Here is a 12,021-nt window from a genome sequence, read left to right as displayed (position 1 = left end):
ATGTACATTTTCAGATTTTCAATTTAAAAATTTCCAGATTGTTTTATTTTATTTAATTCACTTAATGTACATAATGTTCTCTCTCTTTTTGCACAGTCGAGGAGTGTGTCAGGACACAGCTCACTGTGTGTTGTACTCGTATAACTATGCATGTGACAAATAAAGGATCTTGAATCTTAAAAAAAAAAAAAAAATCACAGAATCTGTGATTGATTTATAACAGTCTGTTTATTAAACAAGGTAAAGATACAAAGCTTTTTTTCCTTTTTTTTTCCTTTTTTAAACACTGATAACCTTAGTTTAACTTCTCAGTCTTGGCTGTGCATATTTAGTTGTCTAGAAACTGTATATGAAACCACAATGCAAGACAGGAAAAAGTGTAATAAATCTACGCAATATCATTTCATAGAGAACGTGGGTTAAACAGTTATACAGATTACAGCTCAGGAACTCCATGCGGAAGGAAAAAAAAAAAATGTTTTACACGACTGAATACTGCAGAACACAATACAGAGTAATGGAAATGGGATGGTAAAACAGTTAAGGCTTACATGTAAATAACTGATATAAAACATGAATATTAATAACATACAGGTAGACTAAAATAATTACAGTAAGCTCTTACATAAACCTTTACAAAAACCCAAAGAAAACATGTTTATGAAAACTTAAAAATAGGTACTATAAATGAGTAACATGTTTTACAGTACAGCAACATGTACATTTTCCCATTATCTCAAAAGAGAGAGAGCAAGTTGAAGAGGCAGGGTCTGTTGTTGGCGTAAATGTCTGTTTTCAGGCCAGTGGCTTGAGTAATAAGCTTTTATTCTTTTGAAAACATACTATATACTGTATATGTATTTTACATTATTCTCAGTTCCATCTCAAATGTAACCTCTAGCCGTAGCACCTTTTCTGAAGTGCCCTGAAGAATACAGGGTACCCTATTAGTACCATTCAGAGGTTACAGGTACAGTAAAAATACAACAAACAATACTGTGTACAATAAAAAGAATATTAAAGAGAGAGAGAGAGAAACAAAAACAAACGGAGAAGATCCACCCCTGCGTAAACTCATAAAATAGGCCTATTGAATATGAATCATACTGCAGTTTATTCCAAGTAGGTAAAGCTTATTAGAGGTTAAAAAAAGTTACTGGGTTGGAGTAGCTGTACAATAACTTCACATTTGGTCCAATGGTTAGCTTTAAAATTTACTGCTCAAGTAAAAATGAATTTAAGCTGAAGCATATTTTGAAAAAGTGGGCTGAGTAGAGTAGAGCTGGCACTGATACATGTGCAACATATACTTTTAATTCTTTGAAAGTATAAGTCAAAGCTTAATGGAGCAGGGAAAGCGGACAAACACTTTTACAAGATTTGCTTTCGCTTCAAACCTCACCGAAGTTCATTATATGGCACTAACTAGTGGAACGAGAAACACACCAGAAAAAAAGCAGTGTTTTTTGATCATACGTTATGATCATAAAGGTGCCATAAAGGTGAATGTTAAATATGGAGTGAACATTTTTTGAAAATAATAACTACAAAAAAAAAAAAAAACTTCCTTCCCTTCCATCGAGCTCTGCTTTGCCTCCACGAGCCAATTATCCAACTTCTTAATACAATCATTAAATATTTCAATTGTCATCTACCGATTGCTTTTCTTTAAATTTTGATGACCCTGTGTTTGTACAAAAAAAAAAAAAAAACAACAGTTGAAAAAAAAAAAAAAAGACTGTTTTTTGTACACAGTCGGTACTCTTAGCTGCCACGAGTAATGCCATTTGGCATTTTCCATCCAACGAGATTGAAACAATTTGACCAAAACCACAAGGCCTAAAAGTGCTTTAAGATTATCTTTGGATGTCTCCAGAATACACCCAGCAAACTTTTTCTTTTTCCCCCCTGCTTTTTCAATTCAATATTCGGGCAAATATCATCTGGCACGTTTTGAAAACCCATTTCATGGAAGAGAATAAAAACAAAAACAAGACAACTAAAACATTTTTTTAATGGCCAATGCATCCGGCGGTTTACATGATGCTTACGAAAGTGCTTATTTAATCTGACGCAAGACATTCTTTGCCACTCGATCCCCTGGACAATATCTGGCTGTATTTTTACATTCACAAAATAACGCTGTGCTCCTTTATGATAGACGGCCTGTGTCGAGACGGATGGAGGCAAGTCTGCTTACAAAATCTAACAGTGAATGCTCATGTCAGCTGTCATAATGCTAATGTAAGCCTTATGTAGATGGCCGTGGGTGCAGGGCCTCACAAGCTCCAGCCGAACGCTGACTCTGAATCTTGATGCTGAACGCTCGCGGAGCTCAGATGAGGGAGATGCGTATGGGGATGCTGGGGGACTCTGTCCTCTGGGGCGACTGGTGACTCACCAGGTGCTCCACCACCGTGTGTTTGGACATGTGCTTCATAAGATAGGTCTCCTACAAGAACAGGAAAACACACAAAGGGCATAAAGATTACTGCTACAGTAATTTTAAAAGTGCCTCTACTCCAACTAGTTCAGCTGAAGTTGATATTGACATTTGTGGTCAAAAGGATACACACACCCCCACTAATATTTAATGAAATCTCCCTTGGAAAATTGCTCCTTGACCAGATCCTTTTGGCATAATGCTGGCTGAATATTTGCACACTCAGAGTTCATTTAAATGAGTTGGTTTCCTGGCACAAACCCAGCATTTCAGCATAGTCCACAGATTTTCAATAGGGTTGAGGTAAGGTCTTTGGGAACGCCATTCCAGAGGCTTAATGGGCCAATTCTAACCAAATGCAGTCCAGAATCATCATTTGAAACAACTGTACATAAGTACAAATAATTTGGCTCTGTCCCTACCTTGCCAAGGTCTGGAAGAAGACCCAAACGGGCACTCTCAAATCAGAGAAGCTCGTTCTTTAAACTTGATGCCTTCAAGCTCAATGAAAATTTGCAGCTGGTAAACAACAATTGAACTATCTGGGCACAATGACATGAAGAATGTGTGGAAGAGTTAAGGTGAGGCTTTTAAACCTAAGAACAGAGTGCCAGCTGTCAAGCATGGCGGTGATAGCATCATGCTCTGGGGTTGTTTTGCTGCCACTGGTACTTATACAATGCACAAAGTCTATGGAATAATGAAGAAAAAATACCTCCAAATTCTTCAACTCAGCCTCAAATCAACAGCTGGATGCTTGAAACTTGGACACAGCTGAGTGTTCCAACAGGACAATGATGCCAAACATATATCAAAGCTGGTTTTGGAATGGATAAAGTAGCTTCTGGAATGGTTTTCCCAAAGCCTTGACCTCAACCCTACTGAAAATCTTTGTACTACGCTTAAAACAAATTTTTTTCTTATTTGTATTTAAGGTTAGCTTGTGCGCTGCTGGAACCATAATTTCCCTGAGGGGACCTACCCAATGGATTAATAAAGCTCTCTTCTAAAATACAGGTCTGTACTGGGAAACCAACAAATTCTTGATTTTAAAAGATATTAAAGATATATGTTGCACAATCCTTCCACCCCGGAAAAGAAAACTTCTAACCACAACTTTATGTTTGCCCAGATCCTCTTAAGATAGCTGGTAAAGGATATCAAAGATCAGTGCCTGCATTTCAACACCCAGTCAAACTTCAAATATAATCTGGCCTCAGGAAATCACATGATAGGGTGGGGCCAGGTTTCACAATGAGCTCACTCGAACTCTCCACCATTTGACTCTTAGAACTGAAGAAGTTTCTCGAATGAGAGGTGACACATCTTCAAGCAACTTAAAGAAGTCCAGACGCTTTTCTTTCCAAGCTCCTAAATATAATCACAAGCTCTCGGCTGTTGGTCAGGATGTAGAGCAAGTTATCTTCCAATCAGAAGGTCTGTGGTTCAGTCCCCGGCTCCTTCAATTTGCATCCAAATCCAATTTATTTATATAACACATTTAAAAACAGAAAGTTTGCCCAAAGTGCTGTACAGAAAAAAAAGAAGTAATTTGTCAATGTCAAAGTATCCTTGGGTAAGACACTGAACCCTGAATTCCCCTTGATATATTCGTGTGAGTATGTTAATGTTAGACAACGGGCTTAGGCACACAATAAAACACTATATGATTGGGTGAATGACACCTGTAGTAAAGAGTGCCCTAAGAGTGGAAAAGCACTATATACCAGTCAATTTACTTGTTCCTACATTTGAGCTTTCAGAGAAAAGGATATGTCATCATTGTATCCTATACGTGAATTAAATTTTATCAGAATTAGTCCATGAATTTATGATTTATGGTTGTGACCTTGACCTCTGAGCACCAAAATGTAATCTTTGAGCCTTATTTTGGCCAAGTATTTTGTCAGTCCACAGCTGAGTCATTTTCCTGACGTTTTTGAATGCCTAGAGGCTCATCAGTTCCTAGTGTTAAAACAAAACTAATCAAAGCATAATCCAGCTTGAGGGACATTAGTTAATGCTATCATTTACAAGAATTTAAAGTGAAAAGTGAAACTGCCATGGACTTATGTAAAGGTAAGAACAATACAAGTTAAATAAGACTATGTTATCAAAAACAATGATCACACAGAAACGGCCAGCCCAATGACCTATTTGGACAGGTTTAGAGGAAACTGGAGGGATGTGCATTGAGGAGTAGATGAAATACACATATTTATATTAATCAGGATGGGACAGACATACAATGCGAAAACATAATGCTTCCGGACCTCAGCTATAGCTTAAAGATATTCTTTTAGTCCTTTTTGAATATTTGAACAGAAGCAAGGACACACTAAGGTGTTAAATATCTCAAACAGGAAACACACCGACTTCTAGTCCAAGAGAGAAAAAAATATTATCAAATGTCATTGATGCAAAAAACAGGTGTGGAAACCCTGACATAGTGAATACTTGCTTGTGGTTTACTTACTGAGGTGTAAGCCCGGCCACACATGCTACAGCAGTAGGCCTTAGCGTTTTTGATGGCATGTGCTGACAAGTGGATCTGCAACGATGCAGAGTCTGAGTAGGCACGGTAGCAGTTGGGACATTTATACGGCTTGTCTTTATTGTGCTGCCTCTGGTGAGACTGTGGGGGAGAGAAAACACGGACAGAGGTTGTAGAGAAGTCCACGTAATTTGAACATTTGCAGCTCTGCATCTGAACCTTTTAATCAGGATCAGGTCACAAGAAGAATCTCTGACTGACCTGGAGATTAGACAGCTGGGTAAAAGCCTTTTCGCATCCAGGGTGGGCGCATTTATAAGGCCTATCGCCGGTGTGGATTCTGCAGCAAGAGAAGCAGACGGGAAAATGTTTTTATGACAGACGCCACTGCAAGAGAACTCCTGCAAAGAAACATCAAAGTATATTCAAAGCAGCAGATTTTCACTGCATATAAGTCACAGTCGTGGTCTATATGTGAAACGTAAAAAGAGTTCCAGCAAGGAGAAAACAGATATAGCTGTAAAGGGGATGACAGGTATTCAGGTAAATTCTAAACATTAAATATTAGTAATGTGTGACCACCAATCAGATTTGAAATGGGCAACAGTAGAGCCACAGAGGCAGCTGAGATCAACTTGATTTCTCACGCTTCATGTTCACAGTTTGACCAACCTGGTATGCTGCTGCAGGTGTGACAGCTGACGGAACGAGTTCTCGCAGTAGGAGCAGTGGTAGGGTTTGATCCCCAGGTGAATGCGCAAGTGCTGGGACAGGTAAGAGGCGTTGGCGAACGTCTTGGAGCAGTGGGGACACTTGTGCGGTTTGGCCTCTGTGTGGGACTTGGAATGAATCTGCATCTCTGACTTGGTTAAGAAGGTAAGTGGGCAGACTTTGCATCTTGGGGACAAGAAGAAACAAAATAGATCAGATCAAAACAATTTTGAGGGATTAAAATCCGCCTGCCTACAACTAAATAGAAAACGTAGCATAACATCAGTTTTTTCCCCACCCCAGTACGCAGACCACTTTAATAATTTTAACAATAATTTAAGAAAATCATCAAGTCTTAATCACACTTTATGTCAAAAGTAGCAACGAAAACTGAAAATCAACTATAGTTGATTAACTAAGTAGTAACACATGATTTTAAAAAATCCAACAACACCAGCATTGCTAACCTTACAATTTAAGAAAAAAGCCACTTTTGACTGCTCCTTCATTCACAAAGAATTCCCACAGCAGGTACCTCTGCATATCTGATTTCGCTGATTTTATTTACACTGAACAACCATGATGTAATCTCCAAAAGAGTGTTTGAGGTGGGTGTGTTAACCACTACACTATGGAGCCACTAGCCTCATTATCTAAAACTTCCAGCTGACTGACTTAAATGGGGTTTTTTCTCACAATAAAAAAAACTGAACTTTTAATTATTTGTCATAAAAGCTTAAAATCTGAACACTAATGAGAAATTGCCGAACCTGTCAGCTGGCTTTCATTGCAGCCTCTGGAAAGTCCTGGTTATCATAAACTAACATAAAATAAGAAAAAATATCAAAAGTTTTCCCAGGTAGCAAGAAGAGGTCAATATTAGCTGACAATTTATTAGCAATTTCGGCATTGCTACATTTGTCCAGTGATCTTTCTACATGCTTTCTCCAACCATCAGTCTCTGTTGTTTAACTATCATGGGAGGTTTTTTTCCACCTTGCCTTTCTGACCTGCTATTAAACAAACCCTCCTCTCCTCCCCAACACCAACTCATCCTCCTGGATGTTCTGGGAGGGTCAACCCAAGTTCAAATCTTCCATCCGTTAGCTTTACCTCATTGCAACCAGTGCTCAGACTCTTTTGGGTTCAGTCCTTTGGAGTATGTTTGACCGATCTTTTTTTTAGTAAACCTGTTGTCTACTCAGGTGAAAGCTGTGCTCATATTAAGCCTCAGTATAGAGCGCTTCTCTCACTCTCAAAGTTCTCTCAGGAAAATACCTATCAATGCTTGCAGACCTCGTAAAGCTGTCAATTTACTTTGCAAGATCAGCACAGAAAAAAACCCTGAAAACAATAGGAGCAGCTTTCTGAATCCAACCTGTAGGTTTTGCCCTCTTTGGGTGCAACGGTGACACATCCTTGATCAGCCAGGATGGGGTAGGGCACCACCAGCAGAGGACCAGATGTGTTTTCGGCTTTGATCTTCTTTCTTCCCCGAGGTGCCTTTGGCGGGGGGCCCAACAGTCCTGCCAGGCCTCCGGCCTTCATGTGGTCAATGCCAGGGCCACTAGCCAGTCCAGAGATGATGTTCACAGAGGGGGCGCCACCCAAGCGGTTCTGGCTGCTGGAGGTCGGAGTCGTCGGGGTCAGGGCGTCTGAGGTGCTGTGGCTGTCGGGTCGAGATGAGGGGGCCAGACCTGAGAAGGTTGGAACAAAAACTGCATTAGCAGGTATGACTAATTCAACACCACACTCTACAGAACCATACCAGTGTACCGCACAGTAAACACCATGTGTGTGTCAATTTTCCATGACAGTTATCTTTATATTATCACACCAGAGGCTGGCTGCCTTGCTGCATTTCTCCTACAAGCTTCACAGATGGCGTGACGGCTGTACCTGAGCGATGGTTGACCCGGCCAGTTTGCTCACTAAGGTGTCTCATTTGCCAGTCCTCCCATAATCCTTTGGCCTTCACCGCTGACTTGTCATCCATATTTCCATCTGGAATTTATAAGGTGATGGTGTGTCAGTCAGTAAAATGTCTCGTAATCCGCGCAGGCCTGATTCTACGCCACGTCTACGAATTCATTACATCAACTATTAGCCTGCAAAACTGGAGAATAACATTAAAAATGTTTTGATTTAAGAAAACCAGGCCTATCTGTAGCAATTATTACATCAATAACTTCATGTTAATTAAGGTTACTCTAGGGCTGGGTATCATTTTAAACCGTTTCCACGTTTCTGTAAATAAGATAAATTTGCAACTGTGGGTTTTGGAGTAGCTGTGCAGGCATCACTCACTTTTCATTATGGATTTTTATTTGGCCTCTACCTTCACAATCTGTATATTATCACCTTAAACTCACCAGGCCACCATGCCAGTTTGAGACAAGTTGGCAGCACTTGGACATATTTAACACTATTTCAGAAGAACGTACCCGGTCCAGAACTGGAGGCGGGACGAGCGTGCAGGGCGATGTCCGGCTGTCCAGAGCCCTGCGGCTGTGGGTGGTGGCCCGGAACCTGTTGCGGCTGAGGCTTTGGAACCTGCATGCCGTGCTGAGCGCTACCGTCCGGGGACGAGGTGGGAACCAGCAGCTGCTGAGAATGGGTGGAGGTAGGTGGCAGGTGCAGGGGTCTAATCTTCTCAGCCATCAGCTGCTCCTTGATCTTGTTAATGAGGACCAGGTTATCCAGCTGAAAGGGTTAACGGGTCATGCTCAACAGAAAACAGCCGCCTTGTGTGAATGTCATTCATGCCATCAAAACATATTGCAGGACAGAAAACACTGATCAGCACATGATTAGTTTTTACCTATGACAGAGGTGAGCTAAAGTAACGCCCACCAAACGCTTTAATCCAGCCCACTCATGGAGGAGGAGCATCAATTCTGGACATTCACTGTATTTTACAGCACAAAGCACTGCGTTTGTAATGTTGTTAAGAATGGATTGTGTCCTAAAAGTGGTTGTCTGAACTAGCAACTTCATCCAAGCTAGGGGGGGGGCTGAAGTCATCATACTGTTGACTTTGAGTTATAACAGCAGTATTCCTTTGTAACAGCAGCAGACCGACTACATTTAGTCGGTCTGCTGCTATCTAGTTTGTAATGCAAACGTTTTCAGGAAGCACTTGCGCTTCTTTGGTCCGGCCTGCTTGAGATCAATTAGGACTGCGTGTGTACCCACGAACTCCAAGGAGTCTGAGGCACCCCCCTTATCTGCGAGAACAAACTGCGAGCGGTTCTAGGCGTAACAGTGATGGACTGGTGCTGAAAGGCTGAAAAGACATTCACACATGGAAACAAATGGCAGTGGAAGGTGGAAACATCACAGTAATTACATGCTGAGCGGACTTACCTGGCCTGGCATGGACGGAGGCGGCGGCCAGAAGTATGGGTTGTTAAACCGAGGCTCTGCCATCCTGAAGTGTGTGACATTTATTTTAGTCGCTTTTCAAAGATGCACATAATGAAGTGCTCCCTTACAGAGCACTGTTGTTAAAACTGCACGTAGAGTAAGTTAATGCTTACAAACAGGCAGGCTTAAACTGTGAAGCTGAAAAATCTGACACCTTAACCACACGCTGCATGTGGCTAGTTTCATATGTCATGCTTGAATTTTCTTTCAGGCCTTGTGCTGATCACATTCGCATCCACATAGCTCTGCATCCACTTTGATGTCACTTTAAGGTGTCGAGAACCATTTCTGGTACTCAGTTAACGCCACGTATCAGCTGTTTAGACGGTTAAAGTTGCAGAGAATTTGCTGCATTTACTTCTCCGGACTGTTTGCACCACAGGCACAAATGTAGTAAGCATTAAACAAGTGGCTTCTAAATCTGCTGCTTTTGATGGATAAATTCACTTTGTTCGTTTATTGTGATTGTTTGAAAAAACAAAAAACAAAACTGTGGGGACAATTGAATGACCCTCATGTTAAGTTAAGATGTGTAACAGCTGACCTTGAAACGGTTTCATATAGAAGACCTGAGTCTGATCATGACCGCAAGTGCTCTGCGATATTAAAAATTTTGGTACTGATCCGATACCAAGTAAATACAGGGCCGGTATTGCCAGTACAGATACCTATACTTTTACCCTATAAAAGAAGGCTTATGCAGGTGAATCATCATCAATGATCATCTAAACCACTTTGGGTCAATTTCTGTTGTTTAAATATACTACAAACTATAAATAGTTAATGCAAAAGTGTTCAGATATTTTTTATACTGGATGTATATTTTTTCCTTTAAAAAATTTCCACTATTTCACACAATGCAGTGGGCTACATGCTAAACTTAGAAGCTATAAATAAAGTATCGATCACGTGGCTCTAGTATCGATCCTATACCAATACCAGCGCTGGTGTCAATACTATCAATCGATCTGCCCACCTTTAAGACAGGCTTTGAAAGGCAGGGGGAAAGTGTGGAAGACAGTAGTTTAGAGCTAGGGCTCTTATTTTGTTGAAAAATAAAATGAAATAAATGCTTTAAGATAGCTGAAAAAGAAGTTTAATTAAAAAGGTAAATACGATTTTTTTTAATGTAACAGTGTAAAAACTCGCTAGATGTCAGCTCACGCTTAGAAGTCGATGTGTGTAAATCAGGCCTACAGAGTAAAAGTGACACAAATCCACGCAGCTCTGCCATCTAAATGCCACCTACAATATGCCTTCACTTCTAAAAAAACAAAAACAAAAAAAACCCACATCAGCATGATCCTGCGCCGTTTAGCTCGGGCTTGATGCCCCTCTGCTCCTTTTGTCTGAATTCCTGCAAATAAGTGGACGTCGCTTTTGTAATTTTTCCACAAAAACCGCCGTGAAAAAAACAAAACTTGAAGTTCTTTGACTTTTTCGGACGTGTCGGCTGTCTGGGAGCAGCTCCGGACTCGCACCGACGGAGGATTGTCCGGATCGATCCTCCCCGGTGCGACTCGACACATTCTCAGACAGTTTTCTTAAAACATTTCCAGACAAAAGAGAAACAAAAATGGCAGCCTTATTTTTATAAGGCGGGACGCCATATTCTGCAGACCCCAAATTTTTTAGGAGCATGAACATGTTGTCGTGTGGCGGGTGTTTGGAATGAGAAGCGGCCGGAGACCAACACAAAGGTGTGTTTATCATGTCGGAGGCATGAATGATTGTTTACGGCGAATTGCAGGTTTGAATAGCCCGGCCTCCCCACCTCTTAAAAAAACTGACACTTCCTACAACAACCATGCCCTGCAAGGAGGAAAAAAACACACACACATACACACACACACACAGCACGGAAACGGACAAGCTTGATTCATCAGTGCCGATTAAAAATAACCGTAGCGATTCGTTAAGGTCAAAATCGGAACCGGTGCACGGCCCCTCATCTCCCGACAGACTCTGTGCCATCTTAAGCAAAATTCACTTTTTTAAGGGCTGCTTTTTTCTACATTCTGTAACTTTTGGACGAATCAAAGCAGAGAAATTGCATTTTCGTGCTAATGCACGCACCGAGAGGCTACCGCTCATTAGAGAAATGCACAGCAACGGAAACATGTAAAGACATGCACAAATACCTTGTGTCCTGATTGCAGATATTGTCTTGCGAGTACAGCTATAATATAAAAGGTTGATGTTCTTTCTGCCTCCGGTCGGACCACCGCTTCCGGGTCGCTTTGTTCACTTCTGGGTGCTGCTGCTGCTGCAAGGCTCAGCACAGTGCAGTCGAGAGGGGAAATATTGTGCTAAATGTTGCTTTTGTATTTTCATACCACGACCCACTTTATTCGCGTTTAACAGCATCTCAGCAGAAGCTACGTCAACGCAAGCAGGGCCGATACATGCGTTAGTGAATTTTCAAAGTGCACACATTAGCGGTGCTGTCATCATGTGGTGAGGCGATGAGCAGTTTTTCTCTGATGCCATTTCTTAAAAAAAGAAAAAGAAAAAAAACAGTCATATTTGCTGCCCTGTCAGAACTGTTATTATAGGCGGTCCACCCAAAGCACCTTAAGAGAAACACTAAAAAAGGAAAAGATTGTTAAAAAATACACAAAGAAAACAAAGTATATATTTAAAAATGCACTTCTTTGCTACTACAGTGAAATACAGTTAGCCAGATAATCCTATATCTTCTAGTTAACAATCATTTATTCTCATCCAGCTGTGAAATATTTACAAAATCAGAAAACAATCTAATGTAACAAAAGCAGGAAAATGTAACAATTTTCCTACTTTCTTCCACAGTAAAATTTCTAATATTACAGGGTATTAGTTAATAGCATGTTAACATGTATTTGTATTGTGCTTTATGGCATTTCATTTTATCATTTACTTTATTCCAATTTTTGTACAGGGCTTTGTTACCACTTGTCTGCGAAAG

At 40.7% G+C, this 12,021-nt stretch overlaps 1 protein-coding gene across 4 annotated transcripts; it reads right to left on the bottom strand.

Annotated features, from left to right (window-relative positions):
• Positions 1 to 209: 209 nt before the first annotated feature.
• Positions 210 to 11,497, bottom strand: znf362b (zinc finger protein 362b). Of its 4 annotated transcripts, none has more exons than XM_004554137.5 (9): positions 11,216 to 11,497; positions 9,015 to 9,078; positions 8,093 to 8,351; positions 7,548 to 7,652; positions 7,027 to 7,345; positions 5,610 to 5,834; positions 5,199 to 5,277; positions 4,920 to 5,078; positions 210 to 2,452 (listed from the first exon to the last, which is right to left on the bottom strand). In XM_004554137.5, the coding sequence occupies exons 2-9, from the start codon at positions 9,075 to 9,077 to the stop codon at positions 2,336 to 2,338; spliced, it is 1,326 nt and encodes a 441-aa protein (XP_004554194.1). In that variant the 5' UTR covers position 9,078; positions 11,216 to 11,497; the 3' UTR covers positions 210 to 2,335. The 4 variants fall into 4 exon arrangements, with proteins under 4 accessions (XP_004554194.1, XP_004554196.1, XP_076734385.1 ...); XM_004554139.5 differs by having other exon boundaries at positions 8,093 to 8,324; XM_076878270.1 differs by lacking the exon at positions 11,216 to 11,497 and adding an exon at positions 10,368 to 10,607 and having other exon boundaries at positions 8,093 to 8,324.
• Positions 11,498 to 12,021: the final 524 nt, after the last annotated feature.

This window comes from Maylandia zebra, linkage group LG20 (assembly GCF_041146795.1).
Source record: "Maylandia zebra isolate NMK-2024a linkage group LG20, Mzebra_GT3a, whole genome shotgun sequence".
Classification (NCBI taxonomy): Eukaryota; Metazoa; Chordata; class Actinopteri; order Cichliformes; family Cichlidae; genus Maylandia; species Maylandia zebra.
The sequence above is the reverse complement of the archived record's forward strand: the minus strand, read 5'-3'. Positions and strand labels throughout refer to the sequence as shown.